The 24,935-nt window shown below is 34.3% G+C and overlaps 2 protein-coding genes across 3 annotated transcripts; one reads left to right on the forward strand and one right to left on the reverse strand.

Annotated features, from left to right (window-relative positions):
- Positions 1–1,239: 1,239 nt before the first annotated feature.
- Positions 1,240–19,600, reverse strand: LOC145604870 (protein SUPPRESSOR OF QUENCHING 1, chloroplastic-like). Of its 2 annotated transcripts, none has more exons than XM_081660851.1 (28): positions 19,191–19,600; positions 17,907–18,007; positions 17,740–17,796; positions 17,564–17,646; positions 16,765–16,864; positions 16,262–16,320; positions 15,950–16,074; positions 15,560–15,620; positions 14,321–14,408; positions 14,056–14,134; positions 13,067–13,127; positions 12,863–12,938; positions 11,449–11,559; positions 10,701–10,796; positions 9,702–9,824; positions 9,127–9,324; positions 8,434–8,538; positions 8,228–8,292; positions 6,900–6,993; positions 6,654–6,811; positions 5,655–5,704; positions 5,432–5,553; positions 5,154–5,261; positions 3,683–3,775; positions 2,951–2,987; positions 2,000–2,247; positions 1,700–1,849; positions 1,240–1,558 (listed from the first exon to the last, which is right to left on the reverse strand). In XM_081660851.1, the coding sequence occupies exons 1-28, from the start codon at positions 19,549–19,551 to the stop codon at positions 1,394–1,396; spliced, it is 3,174 nt and encodes a 1,057-aa protein (XP_081516977.1). In that variant the 5' UTR covers positions 19,552–19,600; the 3' UTR covers positions 1,240–1,393. The 2 variants fall into 2 exon arrangements, with proteins under 2 accessions (XP_081516977.1, XP_081516976.1); XM_081660850.1 differs by having other exon boundaries at positions 17,564–17,658.
- A 2,308-nt stretch (positions 19,601–21,908) lies between these two features.
- LOC145606017 (putative pectinesterase 29) lies at positions 21,909–24,154 on the forward strand. Its single transcript, XM_081662079.1, has 5 exons — positions 21,909–22,123; positions 22,302–22,467; positions 22,744–22,938; positions 23,051–23,304; positions 23,740–24,154. Exons 1-5 carry the CDS (start codon positions 21,909–21,911, stop codon positions 24,026–24,028), a joined length of 1,119 nt encoding a protein of 372 aa, XP_081518205.1. The 3' UTR covers positions 24,029–24,154.
- The last annotated feature ends 781 nt before the right edge of the window (positions 24,155–24,935 follow it).

A 24,935-nucleotide genomic window follows, 5' to 3' on the forward strand; every position in this document is an offset into this window, starting at 1 on the left:
TAGCTGAGCAAAGGCTTTATGCTGTCAATCATATAAATAATTAAGCAATTAATACAATACAATGCATTTATGCATTTATACAATCACAACTAAGCCAATCATTTGATTAAAGGTTTTCCTAATAAGATTTGTTTTCAGTTAATTATGTATTACATTGCTTGGTACGAAGGGGACTAACCTGGACCTCAGTGTATTTTATTTAATTTAATTAAAAGAGAAAAATGGAAGTATAGTTTATTAATGCATAATAACTAATAAGTCCATATTGTTGGCGACGCTTTCATGATTAAATGATATAGTGATAGGCATGTGCATAAGAGGGCGTGGCTTTGTTATAAATCAATCCTTTGCTTAATGCACAAACAAGAACGGAATTTCCTAGGTCTTAAAACAATTATAATTATCTTCACCAAAAACAATTATAATTATGCATACCTAAGTAGTTGAGTTAGTCTTCTAAATAAAAACAAAAAAACAAAAAAATTGTTGAGTTGGTTATAATAAGAGGTGATATAACAAAAAAAAAGTACTAATATCGTCTGTATCACTAGCCAGTCTCATATGGAATACACAAAAAAAAAAATGTGAGTTAAAATTAACGTGTACTCACTATCATCTATACCTTCATGATTAAGTTAAATGGACACAAATACTCATATATCTTAATTTTTTTGGGGTTAAAATGTAATTTATAGTATATTTGCATGAAATACTGTATTCCTAACAATAAAAAATAAAAATAAGAAAAAACTATGTAATGTATGAGCAAAACAGATACTCGTAATAGTATGAGATGTAGGGGTCTTCAACTGAAAAAATACCTGAAAATAAGGGCAGAGCATATGGGTTAGGCACATTGAATCGACAGGAGTTTGAGAGCAAGAAAAAGACAAAACACACGCTTAGCAGAATATTATTACTCCAATAATTGTACGGCTAAAGATCCCTAATATGTGCTACAAGTCAATTATTTTCTCAACAAATTTAAGGGTTGACAAGCCAAACAATAGATCATAATCACGATTTTGCTGCCTTGTTCACAAGAGACAATAGTGCCTTAATGATTCCTGCAAGACCAGTTTCATTTTTTTTTTTAAAAAAACACGCCTGCACACACAATCTACAAAGGCCAAGTCTAATACAAAGGGTGTTTAAGATTAATGTACTCAGCCTTGCTCATCACCAAATTACTTAATGGATTGAGTTACAACAGATATATATAGGACCACTGAAGAAAACTCAAGAAACAAAATCTGCTGGCATATACATTCATGTTACACTGAATCTGGAATAATATAATTTATCAGTTCCAGAAAATGACTATACCAGTTTAATGATCTTCATATACTTTTTTAATGGAAAATTATAGCATATGTACAAATGGAAATATGTATCAGTATCTAGCTGGTAACTGTAGGCTGTCTCTGTTTCCTTTTGGTTTCACAAGATATTGTAGAGTTATTTCTGCCGGAGATGATTCAGGATTTTCCTCTTGAAAGTTTACTTCAAACGCTAATGATTGGTACAAACAAACTTCATCTTCCTTGCAATAATAGACCTAAAAAGAGAAACAATTTCATCAAATGACAAGGAAAGGCAATGGCTAGTACACAAATTATACAGCTTCTGTTTATATAAAAGCTGAACTCGGCTAATTATATTGCATGAGAACAGAAGTCAAAAGTTAAAGGAACCATGCCTTGCAATTAATTCTTCCCAAGGATGGTGAAGGGGTGAATCTTTTAAAATGAAGGACAGCAGATCCTTCTGGGCTGAGATTCCCTTCCAAGGGTTCAACAATAACTGCATTATCTGGCTGTATATCTACATTGAATTTACTCCTAGCTTCCTGTATATTGTTAACTCACAAATAGTGTCAGACACTACTCAGACATGAAAATTATACGAAGTATATAAAAATATGTGCAGGGTAATGGCAATATTATATGTGTGCCCACACACACGTTCGTGCGTTTGTTTTTGTGGGAGAGAAAGATACCTTTGAGAAATGGTAACCTTCTGGTACTGATATCTTAAGGTACAAATTGCCCTCAGTTGATGGACCACCATTCATCGTGACAATCTGTGTATCAGGTGATAAACGCTTCCTCAGACGTTTCATGGTTTTGGCCCTAGGAACAGGAGGCTGAACACCCTTCAACTCTAATGTAAGAAGTTGTGGTTCTCTTTGGTTTAAGTCCATGTATCGGATTACACTGCTGTTTGTATCAGCTACCAAGAGTTTTCCTGAGAATACAGCAACATAACTAAATGAAATGAAGAATTTACTAAACTAAGCAGCAGACAGCAGAAATTTTGCCTTATCAAAGGTTGGAACTCGGTTTAGCGATTGTTTCTATCTATCATATAGTTGTGAAATTGGCACTGTATGCTTCATTACCAGTGAGTAGGGTACGATGAATAAACCTCAATACGGCCCTGTAAGCTACCCTCACCTAAAAAGTTCATATATCCACATGTACACATATTAAGGCTCTGCTAAATTTCACTTATTTTACCTAAACATAACTGTTATTTGAAATTGGAAAAGGACTTATGTTGTCTGAAATTATCTGATTTGTGTATAAAATTGTTGTTGGGGGGGGGGGGGGGGGGGGGGAGGGGGGAGGGGAATAAAATTCTGGTTTGTGGCTTTGTGCATGAAATTGTTGGGGAAAAAATATAGTTATTTTTCTCATATATATTTATTTGCCAAAACCTATATAATCTCAACTTATCTTGATTGAAATAAGTTACATCAAGTAAAGTAGAACGGGCCTAATCATTGATAGGCAGATGGCCAAAATAAACTATTTTGAGCTGTATGCAAAGGTAATTGAAACTGGGAAGCATAAAGCAATATAATATCTTAATAGTTTCAAACAAGGTACAATTGACATGGCAATATATCTACTCGAGTAAAGGTATATGTGAAAAACAAGAGCCTCACCATTGCTGACTTCAACAAGTCCTGATGGCTCTGAAAGCTGCAAAACACCCAAAAAAAAAAAAACAGCTTAATACCCACCTAAGTACATAATAAAAAAATTTCCTCCTATTATTTCATCAAATTCAGTTTATACCAAGGCATTTAATGGAAAGTTTTTCAAGTGCAAAATGATTGTTCAGGAGAAAACATAATAGTAAATTATTGCTGGTTTCTTGCAAGAAAAGTTAAACAGAAAAGGACAATGGAAATGGAGGGGAGAGGATTTATAAGCATGAAAAAGGAAGGGGTAGGGATGAACATGAAGCTTCCCAGAATTTATAGAATTAATCAGGATACTAAGGATGCCCGTAGGAGAGATTGATTGCAATGTATAGCAGTGCAAACTCCATTAACTAAACTCTAGTGTCTTCCTTGATTAAAAGTCACAATTTTCAATTGGTTCTTATTAACTTCCAATACTTTGTCCTATAAAGAAAATTAAAGCAACAGATGAGATTATGTGTTTTGATTTGGTAATTTGAATCAATACACAGAAAGACCTTTGTTTGGAGAATCATGAACAGTAGATGACCAGATAAAGGCTCAAGTATATTGGAAGAAACAAAAAATATCAAACTAGGGAAATGTTTTTATTGCCATATTCAGACTCCAGTAGGTTTTCAAACAAGAACAAAGATTGGTTTTCAATAATCAAACAACTAAGCAATTTAGTACCAAAAACAGATATCTTACCTGAGCCTCTAAAGATTTACCATCCTTGAAACCAGCTTTTCCAGTCCCAGCTAAGGTAGTGACTCGTTTACTCGATGGATTTAGCATCTTGATCTGAATATGAGATGGCAAACTTTTAGTTCTGTAACTCTATTAAATAGCTATATTATTATAAGTTAAAATGAAGTCTCCTGTTGTCAGGAGACTTGATTGGAAATGGAAATATAAGAAACCTCACTTAAAATTAAAAAGCCTGAACTTCATTCAGAAGCAACTGCTACCATTTTTCAGAAAACTAATTGCAGGCTAAAGAACAATGCTTGAGATATTGTAATAAATTCTATAGAACAGTGTTCTTTGGTGGCATTGAGGTGCATGCAGTTGAATTTCTTGGAACTATAAGATGACCACATTTACTTATATCCAAAAGACCTCTGCATGAGGTATAAGAAGCAAAAGGGCAATGTATGAAACCTGGAAGCTGTCGACAGAGTTCTTATGTTTTCCTCACAGAAATCACAAGACAGTCATATACTCGGTATAAGCCAGCTATGAATTATGGAATGCCATTGAGCCGATAGCAGATTTGAAAATGGGGCTCACGTACCAGTTGGTAGCCAGGCGCTTTTCTAAGTAGCATGATGACAGTCCTTTTTCACTTGTGTACAGAAGTTGAGGACCTGGATCCCAAGCTTCAACCATTTCCAATATGCTTGATGCTTCTCCACCCTACCCCTAACTCCCCTCCCCCCCAAAAAAAAAAAAAAAAAGAAAGGGGCCGGTCTGGAACTATTCCTTTTGTCCCCATATAGTTTTAGGAGAAAATTAATTTAGATGTCATTTCATTGAATGAGAAAGAGTGATGGGTCAACTAAATTTGGAACAGATGAATTTGGGACAGAGGGAGTAGTCAAGAGACTCGGGACTAAAATGACGACAAAAACACTCCTGCAAACAACAGGCATGCAGCTGAAATGGCAAGGCAATATAAAAAATTTGACAACTGTTCCTCTGAGAGGTATCCTGATTCTTGAATCGTAGTATATTTCCTCTCAATATTTAGGTAAATACATGATCAGAATAAAAGAAGAAAAGCACGTGCACTAACATGCTGCATCTGTTACACATAACTTCTCAGAGACTTGTCGATAAAGCTAATAATTATACAAGTGATTTGTGGTGATATGGGAAGGTGTTTACTGCCATTATGTCAGCAAAGGATGAATGTTTCTTTGCCAACAAAATTATCCCTACAGAAGGCACACCGTACATGCCATATCTTTGTCTGCTGTAGTCAAAAGTATAGATCTTTCTATTTCAGGTACTAGCAACGTCTGGCTCAGCAGTTAAAACCATACTATCAATACGAGAACAATATTATGAATGCATACAGATGTCTAGATCCTATATTCAGCAAAGGAATGCAAACTAATCTGAAGAAAGAAAAAAAAAAAAAAAACTTCGTTCCAGTCAGGCAGTCAGTCTTAGTTACCTTGTGGTTATAAGAATCTGCGATATAAACTAGGCCATCTTGTCCAAAACAGACACCTAATGGATGTTGAAGAAGTACTTCAGCACCTATTCCATCATGGTCACCAAACTGAAATAGTAGCAGCACAAGTAGAAGCTTAGAAGTATAGCATTTTTAAATCTTATATACTATACAAGGTTGTATATTTACATGTATCATGCATAAAGTGATAAAACATACCAGACATCAAGAATGAAAAAGATTATACTAAGTAGTACTTATAGAGGAAAGACGCTTACCTTGAACAAATTATCAGAGAAAATAGGATCACCACCAACCAGCAGTCTTGATCCTCCTGTCTTGAGATCAAGAGCTCTAATAGAGCTACTCTCACTATCCGCAATGTACACCTCTTTCATATCTAAATTTATATAAAGAATACTAACATAGTGAGCTTTTTATAGTTATTGTGACAATTATACATTCAATCATATAAACAGCATATACATTATGTCGTAATACCTGGAGATAAAGACATTCCAGAAGGCTGTGCAAATGATGTGGACAACGAGCTACATGGAAAGAAAAAATACAAGGAAAAGCCTTCAGAAACATCATAACAGGAATACAGATCAAGGCAAATATCTAGATCTAAATATATAAGGTACGCAAGTAAGAAAAATGCTCTGGCCATTGCACTTTTAAAATCAAAAGAAAAACTGAGAATTGGGAGACTAGTAAAGAAGATATGCAACTATCAAGGGTGAAAAGATGGAGAGGAGATTATATTAGTCCATGTAAATCACTTTGCCTTCTATTGACTAGCAGTGATGTAAAAGAGGCAAATTCTACTTAAATACACATGGAGTGCTGCTACAGAAAAGAAAGCTTCATGAAGAACAGTATATCAGCCAACACCCATAAGCGCACCCCCCCCCCCTTCTGCTGCGCCTAAGAGATGCATTATATGGGCAGTTAAAAAATGGCTGAAGTTTGCTTCAAGTGCGCCTCGAGCGCTTTTTGTGCGCCTAACCCAAAACGCCTCGGCCAGACCAAATTAAGCACTCACCCCTGCCTCAGCGCCGAGGCGCGCTTTTTCAAACACGGCGGGGGGGGGGGGGGTAGGGGTGGGGAAGAAGCAGCTGAAAGAGGGTAAAAAGAGAAAGATAACAACTCAGCTAACAACCAAAATGCTCAAGTGAAACAGATATAACAAAATAATTTAATTCTGTTAATTGATCTAGGCTCATAACTGAGAGGGTAAAAAGAGAAACATAAGCTAAAGAACTCAGCTAACAACCAAAATGCTCAAGTGAAACAGTTATAACAAAATATTTTAATTCTGTTAATTGATCTAGGCTCATAACTGAAATGTAACTAATTAAGCCATAATATTTAACTCCCCTATAAGTCCCTAACAATATGAGTATAGTAAAACTGAGGGTACAGTGAAATCACATTAAAAAAAGACAAACAGCATTATTAGCTCAACTATAACTAAACTACGTCACAAGAGGATACCTTGAACCATTCAAGTTTCTTTCATAACCATCACCACTAAAAGCCATGGTGATCTCGTCTGATAAATTGTGTTCCCAAATCTGATGTTGGCCAGCCATTGCTATAAAAACCTTCTCTCTGACAGGGTCAAAACAGACATCCCATGGAGAATTGAGGAGCTGAAATCACATCACAACTTGTAAGCAGCATAAAAGCAGATTACATATTTGTGTAGAAGATATATTTTTTTTAGTTCTCTAATCATACCTGAGAGGTTCCCCTTCCTCCACCTCTGTAATCAGAGCCTTTTGTACCATTGCCAGCAAGTGTGCGGACCATCTCATTGACAAAATCGATCTCCCTGAAATATCGAAATTAACATGAGAAACTCACAAGACAGCTACTCTTTACTTTTCAATCAACAATGTGATTAATCAAAAATTCCTCATTTTCCCTTGCACACTGCCAATCCAATACATCATATTAGTCACAAATTCCTCTTGTCATCCTACCACAGAAGTTTGATCCTCTAAATATGTCAATTTCTAAGTTTGGATAATAAAGACCAGAATGCTCAAACAATACCCCTGGTAGTATACACCCATATAGGATATAGCATAACAGAATATGATGCCCCCATACACCCAAGAAGAATACACAGGAGAGGAGCAAAAATGAGCAAAAAATAAGGGGAAGTTAAAAGAATATAAATTATAGAAATAATTTACATAAATAAGAACTTTCTATGACTGATTAAAGCCTTCTATATTTTTTACATAGCTTTCCAAATTATCCAGCAAGTTTTATCCAAACTGTAATCTAACATTTTGAGCTCTTGGATGAATGAAAATTTGGGATCCCATTCATCCAACTTTGCCTACAAAATTTTGAAGCTTCTGTAGCACCTGGCTCTAAAAAGCTACGCCAGGGATAAATTAGGTGAGGATGAAAGATGGGAATCAAGACGTAAAGACAGAGAATCAACAAATTAAATTTTCAAGGTTACTATAGTTAAAGATGAAAGTTATAATGGAGTTAAAATTTTGAAAGTTAAAGATGAAAGTTATGATGGAGTCTAGGTAGAAAGCCAAGATATTCTTGCAACCAATACCTTGGTTAATTGGATGCTTACTTGCTTAGTCTAGTACTGGGAAATTCTTTTGCTAAAAAATATCCCACAAATAATTCTTCAGAAGCAAAAAAAATGACTGAAGGGAACAGGTACAGAGCAACATAACCATAAGAAAAAACACATACAATACATGAGAGAAATAAAGTAGCCACTGCATTAAGTCATGTTTGCAGCACATTCTACAAGTTAGACAAGCAGATCCAAGTATAAGCACTGTTGGATGTAAGGTTGAAAGTCAAATGCCAAATGATCTTTTCCACCACTAGAGGTCTAGATTATGTGAAAAGGTAATCATATAAACCCGGTGCAAGTTTAGTTGCACAAGTATTACTCAACCTTCATAAACAGCAAGCAGTTCTTATAGTACTCAATTTATGATAGTACAAGGACAAGATGAATTTTATATGGCCAGAGGCAAAGGGAAGAAGCCAAAGATAATCATAGTTAGGATGCATCAACAAACCTCAAAGCATGATTTTCAGTATCTGCAACATATAGCACATTTCTTTTCGGATTGTATGCAAGGCCCTAAAAACACACAGCCAAACATAAATATTGGAAAACCAGCATAAACTAAAACTACAGTTTAGACAAGCAATACATGCAATGTGAAGAGAAGTAACAGAGTAAATATACCAAGTTTGTGCAAATATGCACTCCCAATTTTACCTGAGGTCTGTTAAAAGCTGAATCATCAAAATTACCATCACGTAAACCCTCCTCTCCTGAGCTCCCTATTTGTGTAATATAATTCCCATCCAAATCAGTAACAACCTGTAGATTGACAGAAATATACGAAGTTCATTAGAAAAGCATACAAAATACCAAAATATCTGAAGGTTAAGGTTATTTAATATTGATCAAATGATATGTATCTAACAAATTTAAGAGCTGGCTAGCTAAACCCACATGCACTCGCGCACAGAGACACAAAAAGAGAGAAGAAAAAATTAGATGAGGAAAAATACACAAACTACTGATATCATCTCAAATGGCACCCCAAATACACAATTTCTACACCATTTGGTGACAAGTACCAAACACAGATAATCATATTTGATGCACACAGTTTTCTACTCATTTACAAGTCATTGTGTAGACTGAAGAGCTGATAAATATCTTAGTTGCTAGTAAATATAATGAAGGATAGATTAAATCTTAAAGCATTGTAATGTGCACACAACCAGCCACTCTATACTCAAAACACCTGCTCTCTCTCTCTCTCTCTCTCTCTCTCTCTCTCTCTCTCTCTCTCTCTCTCTCTCTCTCCCTTTGTTTTGGTTACATACTGCACTTGAATGTGTGGGGGGGGGGGGGGGGTGTTGGAGAGGGAAAGGGAGAAAAGAGGGAAGAAGAACCAACAATACGGTTGTGGTTGCTGTCTGAAATAAACAGCCTATTATTCAGCACATCCACTGCCAGCTTTCCTGGAAACTTCAATGGAGAGGTCAGCAATCGAGGATCGTTATCTCTTTCCAGCCGCAGAGGAAGGGGTGAGTTATCTAAAATCTTCCTTTCACCATAGAAAAGAAGCGCTGCCTCAACAATATCATCAAGGTCCTGAAGCCAAAAATAACTAAGGTTTATGATGAAATAATTCCTGCATCATATTAACGTATGTGTAAATCACAAAGAGCCCATGTAATACAAAGGTTTAACCACAACAACTCCATAATCAAATTAAAGATCAAAATAATTTTCTCATGACAAAATTACAGAAACTTTTCATTGTGGCTGGAAAAACTAGTTTCTTCACCAAAAAGATATTAATGTGAAGTTGTGAACTGCCCGTCATCAGCTGAGTGTCATCCTTATAATGGAGAGTTTATTGTTCCAAACCCATAAACCATAGTAAAACAACCTTGTACATGCTTTGGACTATATAATCAAAACATCAACCTTTAAGAGTGTTTGCAAGAAAAAAGAAGTTATGGTACCTTTCGGCGACCCTCTCCTGCTATTTGCCCAATAAGCCTACCATTGGGTCCAACAACAGCAAAAGTCGGCCAAGAATTAACCCCTAATTCACGCCATAAATTCATGTCGCCATCATTTACTACCTGCACTCACATAAAACAAACAACAAGTCTACAGTTGGAACATATTAGCAGAAATTCAGCACAGGGGCATAACAATGGATAAGAACTGCAGCAGCATCAACCTTACAGCTAGATACAGTGAATCAATAAATCCACCCATTACCAAGCATGAAATTTCACATGAGTAGTGATTTTTCATTTTACCCCTTGGAAATAAACAGGAGAACAAGATAAATTAAATAAAGACTTGCCAGAGTAAAATTAAGGTAATATGCATGGCAACAAACTACGGTTAAAATTTTAAGTCTAGACATGATCCATGGGCAAAATTGTTCCAGCCTAAGGCCAAACCCAGTAGTCAAACCCAATATGGACCGTACAAGCCACCAGGTTTGCCAGTTCAAGTAGAGTGTGTGCACAATGCCAGCTATAACCCTGCAGTAAATAGCATCCAGGGCTAGCAGCTGGCTAAACCTGACCTAAATATCAACTTTGGTTTACGGATCCATAGACCAAGCTGACCAACCCAAGGGTAAATTGGCTTTTGGCTCGGGCACACCTAAACTGGACAAACTATCATGTCTAGTTCGAATAAGATTACTAGATGAGTCTTTCATGAAAATGTGTCTTTCATGATTCATATCTCAAGGTCGCCACTGATTAGCACATTAAACTATCCATCTGAATGAAAGTCCATTGACTACACAGCCTAGGCTAAATGGCACTATTACCAAAGGCTCAATCTAACAATGAACTAGCAGCCTGTTATGCCTCACCAAGTAGGTGGCCCAGAATCCCTTTTCTTACTCTTCTTTAATCAATGGCATAATATCAAAGGGAGGAGTAGAAATAATAACTACTTGAAGCATTCTAAGTTAAAAGGCAATATCCACATACAGGATGAGTAATTCCATATCTCAGAACTGCATTGCGAATCGCTTCCAAATCCTTCTCATTGTCAAATTTAGCTGAATGTACTCCAATAACAGTAAACTGCATAAGAGGAAAAAAAAATCCAATATATCAACAAAAAATATATATTAGTAAGCTGCTTGACTACAAAATTTTATAGCAAAGGACACTTAAACTATTGCCGGTGCCTGGAATCTGGTAGTTAGGGACCAGCGCAATTAAGGTCGCAAGAGACTGAAAAGGGAGACATAGGTAGTGTTTATATTCACCTGAATTCACTTATATTATCTAATCTTATAAGTCCTAAACTTATAAGCCCTTATATTATATTATATTATATTATATTATGAGCTTATTAGTCCTTTTTTTTTTTTTTATTTTTTATTTTTTATTTTTTTATAATCTGACCTTATCAGATATGAAATAAGCGAAAATAAGGAAAGGAGAACAGAGCCTTAATCTTAGAAATTTCTTTCATTGAGGGCATCCTGTGCTCTCAGCATTTCACGTCTTCCTTTCAAGAGAGCTTCTTTTCCTTATCTCAAAAGGAAATAGTGGGTCACCAAAGTTAAACCTATACTATAATTAATACAATTGCAACTGAATGACAGGCTCAACTAGCAACCATGAAAGAAAGCAGTTATTGAAGAATAAGCTCTGCAAGCGTGGAAACTCATTCAAGAGAACTTGTAAATTCATGCAATAAGCAGTAAGTGTAGGATAATATAATTACCGGCATCTCTTTGTACTTCTTCTCCAAATACTCAAGATCGGGCAGAACATGCATACAATTTATGCAGCAATAGGTCCAAAAATCCAAGACTACCACTTTTCCTTTGAGATCCTGCAGAAGTGGTTTTGAAGGCCACAGAGAAACATGAACATTACATAGGATAGTACACAATTTCATGTCCATAATCAAACCTAAGCCAACATCATATACATCATTGCATAGGAGGATCAAATCTAAGCCAAAATCATATACATCATCGAATAGGAGGATCAAATCTAAGCCAACATCATATACATCATATGCATGGCCTCCTACAAAATCATGCGTATATATTTAGGCATCTTCCAACCCAAACCTTGACACACCTGAGCCAAATGAGCTAATACACCCAATTGAAACCCCATCCGACAAATAGGAATTCCAACATCCTCCACACTCCAACAAGTAATAACAAGCCAATTACACTTTGGTACAAATAAACCAGACATAATCAACTATAGTAAAATGGAAGGACTATAAAAAAGTAAATCACAGATTAAGGCCCTGTTCTCTTCACCTTAAAAAATAATATTCAATAAAAATAAATAAATAAATAAATAAATCAGTTTAGTGAAAATAATTTCAGTTTAGTAAAAAAAAAAAGGATCAATTTAGTAAAATTAAGATCAATTCAGTAAAAATAATTTCAATTTAGTAAATATAATTTTCTATCAGTAGTAACTTTAAAGAACAAGAATAATAGAAATCAGTAAAAATAATGTCAATTCATTAAAATTAATTTCAGTTTAGTATAAATAAATTAAGTTCAACAAAAATTATTTCAGTTCATTTAAATGATTTAAGTTCAGTAAAAATAATTTCAATTCAACAAAAATAAGGTTAAGAGAACAGGGTTCTAACCCAAATTAATGTCCCCCTGCTGTAATGAATTCTAGTTTATAAATGCAAATGAAGGGGGATATAATAATCTTTCCACTTATTACCATTAAAATTAGAAATGAACACTTTTTAAAGAGCAAATTATAGTAAAAAACCAAGGCCTCTTTACAGATAATCGATCCTATTTACGTGTGTCATTCAATCAGGATTTAAACTATATGCATGTCCCATTTAAATTTCATGTTTAATTGATTTGTATTTTTTTTTTTTTTTTACTTATTTAAATTTTTTAATTACTTCTTGATCCCCCCCCCCCCCCCAATCTCTTTTCCCTCCTTTTTTCTTCACTACAATTTATGTTTTGGAAGGAAATAGTGAGTAACACTAAGCCCAGGAATAAAGGTTCAAGGAAGTGAGGTTAGAAAAATTAGCATACAAACGATATAGCACTCAATAAGTAGTTCATGCTTGTTATACTGCATGTTTATGTGGAATCAGCTAGTTTTTCAAATTGAGAATAAGAAAAACGGCTCACTCTGCGGAATTGAAGGGGTGCGGAATTTAGCCAATCAAGTCTAGAAGGAAATTCAGGTACAACAAGAGCATTTCCCCTGCAAGAAATGAATTCCAATAGCAATTTAGCACAAAGAAAGTCAAAGATCAATGATAGGTGCTAATCCGTCGATAAAGTAATCTGACATGTATAATTTTAGAACATTGAAACAGAAGATAGTCCCACCTTTTTTCAAGGTCAGATATGTAATTCACAAGCTGTTGCACCCTGGAAGATCGTGACTCGCCTACAGTTTAGACCATATCATTGTCAGACGCAGCTAAAGATAGATCCCAGAACCGACTGTCTCTCAGAAACAATCTATTTCATCTTGCATAATCTATTACACCATTAGTGACCTAAAATCTTATTTACATAATCCAACTGTCTAAGAGTCCAGCTTGGGGGGATCAAATATCAGATATTAGCAGCTCAGTAGAGACTTAACTGTTTGCCAATATTAACACAGAGCCCTCAGCTCATACTATCCCAATTAACAAGTCCATAAATGGGATGTCCTATTCCAAGAAGTTTAAAATGAAAAATCCTTGGACAGTCCCTCTGTCCCCAAACAAACGTCACAATTCCCCATGAGATAAGTTCAAACAATATAGAGTGAGAGATAGCAGGAAAAAGTCTGAACTATATAATCTTCAAGTAACTGTCCAAGTTGAAAAACATTCATATGATTACAGGTCAAATGACCAACAGTAACAGATTTTAGTAGAGACATGTAACGGAACAAAAAGTTAGGCAGTCATTGTGAAGAAGAGAGGAGTATTTAAGAAAGAAGTGGGAAGCATATGTTAAATGATGAGCTTCAAAAAATATAGTAGTAATAGTTTAAGTCTTTAAAAAATTACTGGGAATATTTTAAACTATTAGTGAGATTGGATTAAGATATTAAGAGTAGCAATTGCTTAGTAACCACATTTCAGTTATGACTTGTGATCAGTGGGTCATGCTCATGCTCCCCACTTTTCTATTGTTTAATGACTTTAATCGCTAAGTTTCAAATTCAATGTGCCACTTAAGGGCCTATTTAATGTTGCAAATGTCTTTCTTTGCTTAATTAATTAGGCAAAAGAGAACTTGTGTTCAGAGATAATTACAATGCAAATGCCTGAAGGGTGGCCATCATTAATAAATTAAATAAATTAAATGAGATTTATCACCTTCATTGGGTCCAAGAGTAGGGTTGTTTACCCCAAATGCTAGATTCCAAAGAGCTTTTGGTGATGCATATTGCATTGCCTGCAAGATCACAACAGCTTCCATATACATACAGATTAGAATAAAGTAACGATGACAGCAGATAGTGTTTTCCGAACATGTACAAAATCACTTGGATAATCACATTCACAGCAAGATTAAACAAATACATTAAGCTCGAGAGTCGAGAAACCCATTTTCAGCACTTCCAAGTCAAGATACTTATACCTTCCTGTTTGAGAAGGCAAAGATGAAGCAAGATACAGCAATGCCTAAACTTCCATATTTGAGAATATTTCTCCTGGAAGCCTGCAACCTGTCCACAAATCAGTTGCGCATCTAAATAGACATTAGGTCAATTTCATTGTAATATTTTAACTAAATAATGTCGCCACATTAACTTCTCCCTCCAATAGAAAATATTGATATGTTACAACAGTTATCCCATTAATATTATACAACAATTATCCCATTGATTTTCGTTCCCACATCTCTTAGGGAAAACAAAATACAAGGGCCCAAATGATAGGGGAATGGCATATGAGGTGCCACAAAACATAATATCAACAAAGAGATTGTCTAATCATACACTTCCACTGTTCTTTTTTAATCACAGCATTGGAGTTTTCACGCTTCCCAAACCACATTTTATACCATTAATATCTATAATTATACTTTAGTAAAGATGATAAAAAGTTAATATTGTAAAAGTATATATTGAGACGAATTAAACAAGACCTCGCTAACTATGTTTTTTCTAGCGCATAATTCACAAACCACGGTCAAAGGAGTGTGTGAATAATGCAAATTTTCCAAGCGATTAAAAAATAAAGGATAAAGTATATCCTTTGGGAAAGCACATGGTAAAAAATAAAAAACTAGAAGCCAGAAGTTACAAATTGTTGTACTTGTACCCCATCTAGAGCAAAGATCTCATGTGAAGCTTATCATGAAAAGGCAGGGTGTGTACAAGAAATGTTGGTCAAAGAAGTATAAAATGTCAAGTCCCAAACATTGGATTGCAAACATAAGTATCTTTTGGATAAAAACCAACTTTGAAAGAGAAACATATATAAATATCATTTTACATGAAATTAGTTTTCAAATGTGTGCCTTACTGAAGTCGAGTTCTCATTAAATTTTGTAGCTGACAAGGATCCTATTTCTTGAATAATAAATCAGCTATTACTCGGGGACAATTTAGAAATTTATACAGTTTATCAGCATTTAATTTTAAGTAGACAAAATTCAAGCCGCCGAAAGAAGAGAAAAGAAGAATCTACATATTATGCCCTAACCAGAGGCACAATTCTCTATGGAGCGTTGCATGAGACAAATGTAAACTACTCAAGAGTCCTAACTGGCTACCCTCAATCGTAAAATCCACTTTCCCTTCCTATAATATTGTATAAAAATAGCATAAATAGGGAATGAATCAATAATATCTGAGAATAGGACCTCTCTTACCCTCCAGATGGGAAGGAATTCCTCACTTCTCCCTCAAGTTGAGATGCCTGCAACCTCTCATCTGCAATGTCATGTTGTCGTGTGCTCATCAGAATTCTATGAGAAAGATATTATTCAAGTATTCAATCAAAAGAATCAATATCGGAAAAGTTTACAAAAAACATGTAGTCACTTCTAGACAATAGATTCACTACTAAACTCCATCTAATGTTGAAACATGAACATTTCCATGAATTACCAATGGCAACAAGTCTAAAAAACACCTTCACACGGTCAATAAAAAAATTCATTGATAAACGTCAGTTGAGACCACTAAATGGCTGACAAATGAAAGTCTAACTTCAAAGTTTACACTATACAGTGCACTACATCGCTCTTGAAACTACATACTGCGGAGGCTAGATCCACCACTGATAATATCATCGAGAGTTATGTTCCCTATATCCTTCCTGATAAGCGATGGAGCTTCAGTTGCAAGAGTCTCTTCAGATAATGTAGTTGTCACAACTATACACCTGCAATTGTGGAGGTTTCCAATCAAAACAAGAGGAATCTTAAGACATGAGACTAAGAGCATAAATTGAGATTGAAGTGAGTACTGCAGTCAACTTTACAACGAAGAATATCATCACTATTATATCCAAGGTTAAATCACCAATAACAAACCTTGATCATCATAAAACCAAAAAATTATATACTAACCTCATTTTGGCAGCATTAGCTGCTTGTAATCCTGCAAGTGCATCTTCAATTACAATGCACTGTGAACAGACATGGAATGCCACATAAAGGTCAGGTTATGCTATGACATGAATGAACAATCAAAAATAGGGACAAGACTAACATTTCCCAGCTTCACTACATCCCCTTTGTTTATGATTCACTCTGCCCTCCAAGAAAAAAAAAAAAGGTGGTCTAAATGACAAAAGCAAGAGACCACCAACCACAAAGACAAAAGGAGCAGAAAAAACAACAGAAAAGGACAATAAATTATAAGTCCCTTTTGTTATCTTTTGTATGAACAATGAAATCAACTTGACTATATGTTTCATACAGATGACATTAATTTAAGCTTAGATTAGAAACACTTATTAGTATAGCACATAGAAAAAAAATAAATAAATATATTCCAGTTCCCTCCTTGAACAATTAAGGTGCATTTTTTTAAGAAACAAAGATGATATGAAATTAGAAGAAGTAAGTACCTCGCTTTGTGGCACATTAAGTATGTTGGATGCAGATAAAAAGATATCAGGAGCAGGCTTTAGATTCTCAAATGCATCTGCTGACACAATAGCATCAAACCTGGTATAGAACAAATTCACTCAACATCAATTTTGATTATTTCAGACTTTGCTATGATCATATTCAATTTCCACCCCACCCCCTTCCAAAATAAAGGGCATAGAGTTTAAGCATATATTAGGAGCAAAGTTAGCAAACAATCAGTTTCATATACTTCCTCCGTTTTCTTTTAAATGCAACACACCCTTTAGCGCAATAATTAAGAAAGGTGGGGTGTACATGATATAATAAACTTTAAAATAGGATGAGTGGTTGTTAGGAGTGTAATTTAGTGAGCCATGTGCTTTAAATAAGGGATATAGTATAGTTTTTTCCTAAAGTAACTTTCCTTTTATAGTGTGTTGCAAGTATTGTGACATTTCCTTTTTAGGAAAGTGTTGCAAGTAAAAGAAAACGGAGGAAGTATACTTTATCTTTTCAGATAAGAACATATCTCATAAAATGGAAGATCTTTGTTAGGGTAAAGCCTCGCAGTGTTTAGTTTGTTTCTATCCTCTTTTTTTTTTGGGTACATTCAAAACATTTGAATGGATTACTTTTAACTGCCTAGTGAACAAATTACAGAAAACAAAACACCATTCATAAGGATTGAATATAAAATTCTTTTGGATGTTGTTTCAGCATTAGCAACATATTAAAAACAAAGCATCGATATTTTTATCAAATGCAGCAATAACTTCAGAAATTCTTTCATCTTACAATTCAAGGGGCAACCCTGCAGCAGCTAGATTTGCATCCACTTTGATACGATCAGCACTGGATGCAACAGCAACTTTGAGGCCCTTTGCTTTGCACTGTCCAACAGATATTAGCATTCTGTTGCAATTATTTAGAATTTCTTTTTTTTTTTTCAATTTAAAATGAGAGATACATACCTGAGTAATAAGTTTGAGAGCACCTGGAAAGCCAATACCAGAATTTGGCTTTGCGTACTATCAAAGACAAGATGAGTTAAGATCAAGTGGCAACTTTGAGATGATTGAAAACAGCATCAAATTGCCTATTTTAAAGATGCGGATAAGTAAATTAGAAGTTTAATCACCTTTTCAAGATAAATTTCAAAGAATCTTTTTTTGGCAGCATTAGTATCAAATCCTTTAACACCTTTCAGTTGTGCAACACCTCCCAAGAAGTTTGCTTCCCCTGAAGAGTACATTCAGGTCAGATAAAAATAGAAATGGGAAAATAGAGCACTTTAAAGAAGAAAGGTAATTTAATTACAAAAGGCATGCCACACCTTCAATTACATAGAGAATCAGAAAGAATGTTCCGCAGACCAAAACCAAAAGTCGGAGACTTGAGAAAATTGTCTTTTCTCTCGTTAAGTTCTCCATTGGATACTAAACAAAAAGATCTCATATTCCTTTCCCCCCACCCCCTCCTCTTCTAGCCTTCTCAAAGAAAAGTCAATTAACCAAAAAAACACCAAAATTGTTATTAGAATTTTGTCACAGCTATAGAGTTATGAGGACACTCGAGGGTGTCACACAGTCACACATACACGAGGAATATGATTAATATAATGATGAGTTTCAATCTTATCGAACCCTCTCATTAATTGAGTCATGTTCCAATAAAATATGTTGATAGATGATGATTGAGGGTATTATACAATTTATATCATTGAATCTCATTGGAAACCTGGTCTCAGAAAATCGAACATTTAGGAACTACAAGAAACTTTTAGGAAAACCAAACAGAAATTACAGATGTCACCACAAGTTTCCTTTAGCATAACTGCATAAGCAACAGCTTACTAATGCAAAACTCTGTAAGGGCACAGAAATAAACATGTGATAGAATTGAACTTATAAAATATACAAAGTTTTCAATAAAGTCATGTTCAAGCTCTACAAAAGATAAGATTTCATTTAAAATTGGTACTTTCTAAACTAAGATCAATTCAAACGATTGTAACCCTAACCCTAGAATACGCTCGTATATATACTGATGTTCAATCAATGAGAAAGGCACGGCAAATATTCTCACATTCTTATAGTATTCAATCCTAAATCATTACTACGGAAAAATGATTAGACACATTGAAACAGTAAATGTTAATATAAATCAAGCATGATTGTTTATATAGTAAATCAAAATCACAAATCATTTAACAAATTAATGGTCAAAGTAAAATCAAAGTCGAACTAATTATCCAATCGATTAAACTCAAACAACAACAAAATTTCAGAAAAATACACAAAAAAAATTCAACAAATCTCATCAATTCTAATCACATTATCAAATTCAATCAAAAACAATACCAGATTCTTAATCAATCAACTTAAAAGCTCAAAAACCAATCAAATTAAGTCAAAAACATTACCAGTTCCCATAAAAGGGACAAAATCATCAACAGTAACATCAACGCCCATTTCAGCGAAAACATCAACAGCAGCTCTTCTAGAAGGTTCTTCACTATTACAAAGAACACCATCCATATCAAACAACACCGCCGAAACTTTTCCCCAAGTTTTCTCTCTCTCCTCTTCTAGAACCTTCGATTCTCCTGCTTCCGCCTTCATAGCAAACGGCGTCGTCGAGGTCATCTTCCTGGAGAAGAAATCGAAGCTTCGAGAATTCAATCGGACGGTTGAGATTGATCGGAGGAGAGAGAATTTAGGGTGAGATGATGAGATGGAGGTTGAAGGAAGAGAGAAAGATGGTGAAGTGAGTTGCAGCGCCATTTTCTCTCTCCTCTTTTAGTCAGATAGTGGTTGTACTGTGTTGAGTGGCGGGGAGTTGGGTTTTATTTTTTTATTATTTATTAATTGAAAATAGTTTTTTATTTAATGACGAAATTACCCCTTGACTTTTTTATGGGGGAGTTTTCGAATGAATTGTAAATTGGGATGAGAAAGAAATAAATTTGTTTTTGAAGGGTATTGTGGAGATTTCAGTTGATTTTATTTTCGGTGACGCAGAAATATTTCCTCATCCAAAACTTAAATTTGCCCCACGATTTATCGGACCTTATCGGCGTCCATTTTTTTTTTCTAGTATCTTTTTTTAAGGATAATATGAATTATGAAATACTCCGCATTTTTTAAAGAAGACCATGGTCTATCACAATTGACATTACTTTAGCTAGGTTAAGTCAACTACTCATGTCAATGCGTATGAGTGGAACCTAAATTACCGTTAGAATTACAATTGTTAAATTACAGTACTATTGACACTATGTCTACGTGCATTTATTATTCAACATCTACCCATTAATATAATTCTCCACATTCTCTTTGTTATTGCACATTATATTATGAACGATTTGATTAGCAAAAATCAAGCATTGACTCATTGTGCATAACAAAGATTGATAAAAACTAGTTTAATCAACAAAATAAACTTTGATTGGCTATAAAAAAAAAATTAAATAAATTTAATCTTTAAGGTTTGATTTATGATTATTGTGGACTATTGCATACAATCTAAATATATTCTACCAAAATATACATACATCACATATACGCCGAATATTGCCTATATAAAGTTTTATTTCATAGAGAATATGGCAATTCAAATGAAAGTTCAATTCACTATCCATCTATAGTTGTATCAAATCATCTCCATGGCAAATGAAAATCACTATCTTCCAAAATAAAAGGAAATTGTAAAAGATCAAATCAATTAGATATCATATTGATACTCTACCACTAAATTTCCCAATGTAAAAAAAATCAATTTATATCCTGAGAATTACCTTATATAATAGCACCATAAAAAAAATTTAATTTTTTTTTTTAAAAAAAAAAAAAAAAAAAAAAAGCCATATGACTCCATATATTATTAAACCACTCATACAATGATATAACATTTGAACAAGGAGCAAAATTCTGTGAGGGGAAAAATGTCTGTATTCCTAAGCATATGGTTACTTGCTTTGGGTGCCCTAGCTACAATACATGCTCAAAATGATGCACTTTCCTTCAACATTGATCAATCCTCAGAAGCAACATCACAATTCTCGAATAGAGAAAGAACTCGATTTCCAAGTAAGTATATTATTTAATTACAATTCTTGTACGTCTACCCTAGTGGTGTAATTTAGACTGTTAATATAACAATTTACGGACAAGAAAATTGAATATTAATCATATGCACTTGCGAGTATAATAATAGACAAATTCGTCATATGAGCACCTAATATAAATGATACTATTTGCCAAAGTTATATTCAAATAGCTACGGAGTATTAGGTTTATTACACTTGCAAAAGAGGTTTCTTGTCCGAATAAAAATGCATAGTGTACACTATCATTTTGGCTATTGTATAGATTCATGTACTGTATAAATCCAAACCACTGAAAATAGTAATTTCTACATATTTACTTTTCTACCCTTTTGCCTCTTATATATGGTAGTTCTAAATAAGGTAACTATGGCTAATTTTGACTTTTTATTTTCACTTATTTATTTCAGGTGTAATAAGTTCAGACAAGTTCAATTAAGTTCAGATCAGTGAAAATTAGGTGGATAGAACACACCCTTAGTTAATAAGGATCTTGCTTAATTGGTTAATGTGTATTAATATTTAAAGAAGTTGCCCAATATTATTTTTAAAGCTAGGTAAAATATCAGAAAGCTTGATTTGGTGATTTTCTTCATGAAATCAAATCAGATTTGGTTGGCTAATAATATCCGTAGATATAAGTTTGCTAAATAACCAATTAAGACCATTGTATTAGACCATTACAATACATGCACAAGTTACGTTCATGGACATTTCAGATCGAGCTTTGTATATATGATTTTGCTACATCAAAATGATTTCACAAAATCTGGGTGTTAAGTTTAAGATTAGACGGACTAATTATATTAACAATTTGATTTGACGAACCGATTTCCTGTCAATCTTCGATCAAATTAATTAGAAGAAAAGAAATGGTGTATATACGTAGTAATGACTAGTAATCAAATATGTAAATTAGAAATTAGAATTATATGAAAAAATATTATATTTACCAAATCCGTAGGGAGAACAAGATAGGTTATTCACAAGTTTTGTACACCATCATGAAAATTTTGCTAATAATCTCTCTAAATAATGCAATTTCTTTGGCTCATCGTCCTATACCTTACAACACTACTTCATTTGATTTACATGCCACACACTGTGTTTGCAGAAGCCTCAATATCTCATGTAATCGTCGTCGATCAATCAGGCCATGGACACTTTAGAAAAGTACAACATGCTATCGACTCTGTTCCTATAGACAATCACAAGTGGATAGAAATTCAAGTTCGAGCTGGTGTTTACAGGTAAACACTCGCGATTTTGCTACTTTTAGTACGTGTTGTCATTATTGTCGTGTATGTTATTATCATTGTTGTTACGAGTGTAATAATTTCATTCTTTGCTATCCAAACAAATTATAGCGTTAGGGTAAGAATAATGCACTTGTTTTGCGTTTATCTAAACTGAAAATTTCTTGTGTAGTGAAAAGGTGGAAATCCCTATTGACAAACCTTACATAAGCCTAGTTGGGGATGACAGACACAACACTGTGATACAATGGTCCGATGGAGGGGGCAGCGCTACACCGGAATATGCAACGTTTTCAGTGTCCGCGGACAACTTTGTTGCAAGGCGTATTACTTTCAAGGTATGATCAATCTAGTTCAATACATTAATTTTGTTTACCCGCTTTATAATTCATGGGATCGTGTCGGAAGGGTGGCCTAAATGGCTTCATACCTCACTAGTAACAGCCCTAACAGGGGTCTATGACTTATGAGAGGGTGATTTTGGCTCATAATTGCTAGTACATGTCAATGGTAAAAATAAATCAATGAATTGAAATCTGAACGCATTGCATATTTTTCATGGTATGTCCATTCTAATTAGCTTGAATGTGATGATCCTTGCATTGCTTTCTCAGAACATATATTATCCTCCTATCATTACCCAAGCTCCAGCAATTTCAGTATACGGAGATAAAGTTGCATTCTATGATTGTGGATTTATAGGTGTGCAAGACACATTGACCGATCTATTGGGACGTCACTTGTTCAAAGGGTGTTATATTGAAGGTTATATCGATTTCATTTGGGGATATGGTCAATCCGTGTATCATGTATGTCCACTACATTCTCTTTTTAAATATTTCCATATCAATTTAAGTTAACAATATGACAACTAATCCGAACAAATAGTTGAATAACGGGTTATCTTTTAAACTTGTGTAGGGCTGCACTATTAATGTGACTAGTGGACCATATAATGATAGAATATATGGGGCTGGTTACATAACAGCACAAGGCAGAGAAAACATTGAAGATAGCAATGGATTTGTGTTCAAATATTGTACGGTGGTAGGCACTGCCTTTGCATATCTTGGAAGACCATACCGAAGGTATTCTAGGGTTGTTTTTTACAAAAACTACCTCTCTGATATCATTGTTCCATCAGGTTGGAATCCTGGCTTCGTCGCTGGCCATGGGTAAGATTTCCTCCACCCCCTTGTTTTCAATATTTTATTTCTCGTGACACAAAAATATACATGTATACAACAAAAGTATTGTTACTGTACACAAATACGCAATGTGCCAATCATAATACACTATTAAAGAACACTTTAAATATAGCATGACTTTGTAGAAAGCAAATATTTATGTTATCATTATCACAAATATAGTTAATACTCTCTTTGTCCCATAATACGTGACACAGTCAAACGTTGCACACATGTCAATGCACTAGTTTGACTTTTTTTTATATAATTAAATATTAATGAAAATTATTTTTAAAATTATCTTTTGAAATGTAATGTTAGTTAAATACATTATATTTTTTAATACCAATATGGCAATACGAGAAGGACAAATCGCGCTAACTATTATGACAACTCTTTTGGTGATTTTGTTTGGAGCTGCAGAGGTTCAGTAGCACACGCGGAAGTAGATTGCGTAGGACCTGGTTCAGACACATCTCAGCGAGTAAAGTGGGGGAGAAACCTTAAATCTAGCGAACTGAACCTTCTATTGAACACAAACACATTTATCAACCAGGACAATTGGGTTGAGAACCAACCTCTTCCTACTAGAAGAATGGCTCCTATGTTGTTGACGTTAAGGACACCTACCACCATGAAGAAAATTCGACGACAACGACGAAGAATTCCACTTTCGCGTTCATTTCCTTTCGCCCATCCTCGGAAGGGCTAATTTAGCAGCTCCATTTTTATTACCTAGACAATCAAACTTCCCAATACAATTGTGCAAAATTACATCTCCGTAATTTTTTTAAAGGACTATGGATTGTTATGCGTAAATTGTTTCAATTAAGAGAAATTAAAGATATTATAGAGGCATTTGTTGAAAGAGTTATCCCTTAAATTGGAGCATGATTTGGCTCGAATTTGAACTAGCAAGAGTCTAGTAAGTTATAGATTGCTATGTAATAATCGCATTTACAAAAAATTAAGTTTAAAAAAAATCACTACATGGACTATTACTTCAAATGAGTTCAAGAAAGTATCCCTATAAGGCTAAAACACACACCACAAGTTAACGAGTGATGTATTCATTACCTATATTTTTTTGAGTATTAATAAAACACCAAACTCAAATTGATGTATTTATTAAAAAAACCACTTGAGTAACATGCTAGATAAAATTTAATTTTAAAACAAAAAATATACAAGTAATAAAAGTGAATAAAAAGAAAATTCAAAGTTTTCAGGAGATATGATACTCAAGAACATCATTTTAGGGTATGTTCACTTTAGCTTAATTTCAGTTCAGTTCAGCTCCAATCAATTCAGTTTAGCTCCTAATTTTTTATCTCTCATAAAATATTCATTTCATCTCTATTCAGTTCAGTTCAGCTCCAATCAATTCAGTTCAGCTCCAATCAATTCAGTTTAGTCCAATTCAGTTTAGCTCAGTTTAGTAAAAGTGAACAAACCCTTAATATGATATTGATCGATCAAAAACATGTTGCAAAAGCAACATTAAAAACTTACAAGTGCACCTTCCGTTGTCGATCAAATGTACATGCATAATCCCCTAATCGATTTTTTTCACCAATGTGATAATTGGGGCACCATAAAAGATTTTTTTTACCATGGTA

The sequence above is a fragment of the Chenopodium album genome, chromosome 22 (assembly GCF_948465745.1).
Source record: "Chenopodium album chromosome 22, dcCheAlbu1.1, whole genome shotgun sequence".
NCBI lineage: Eukaryota > Viridiplantae > Streptophyta > Magnoliopsida > Caryophyllales > Amaranthaceae > Chenopodium > Chenopodium album.

Excerpts from the sequence above, each read along its gene's own strand:
- LOC145604870 (XM_081660850.1), bottom strand. The coding sequence starts at position 19,551 with ATGGCGCTGCAACTCACTTCACCATCTTTCTCTCTTCCTTCAACCTCC. Across the intron at positions 8,539-9,126 it reads ACAGCAACCACAACCGTATT|GTTGTTACTGATTTGGATGG; the intron begins GTTGGTTCTTCT and ends GTCAATCTACAG. Across the intron at positions 2,988-3,682 it reads GTAAATCTTTAGAGGCTCAG|CTTTCAGAGCCATCAGGACT; the intron begins GTAAGATATCTG and ends GGTGTTTTGCAG.
- LOC145606017 (XM_081662079.1), top strand. The coding sequence starts at position 21,909 with ATGCAATTTCTTTGGCTCATCGTCCTATACCTTACAACACTACTTCAT. Across the intron at positions 22,939-23,050 it reads ATGGTCAATCCGTGTATCAT|GGCTGCACTATTAATGTGAC; the intron begins GTATGTCCACTA and ends AAACTTGTGTAG. Across the intron at positions 23,305-23,739 it reads GGCTTCGTCGCTGGCCATGG|AGGTTCAGTAGCACACGCGG; the intron begins GTAAGATTTCCT and ends TTGGAGCTGCAG.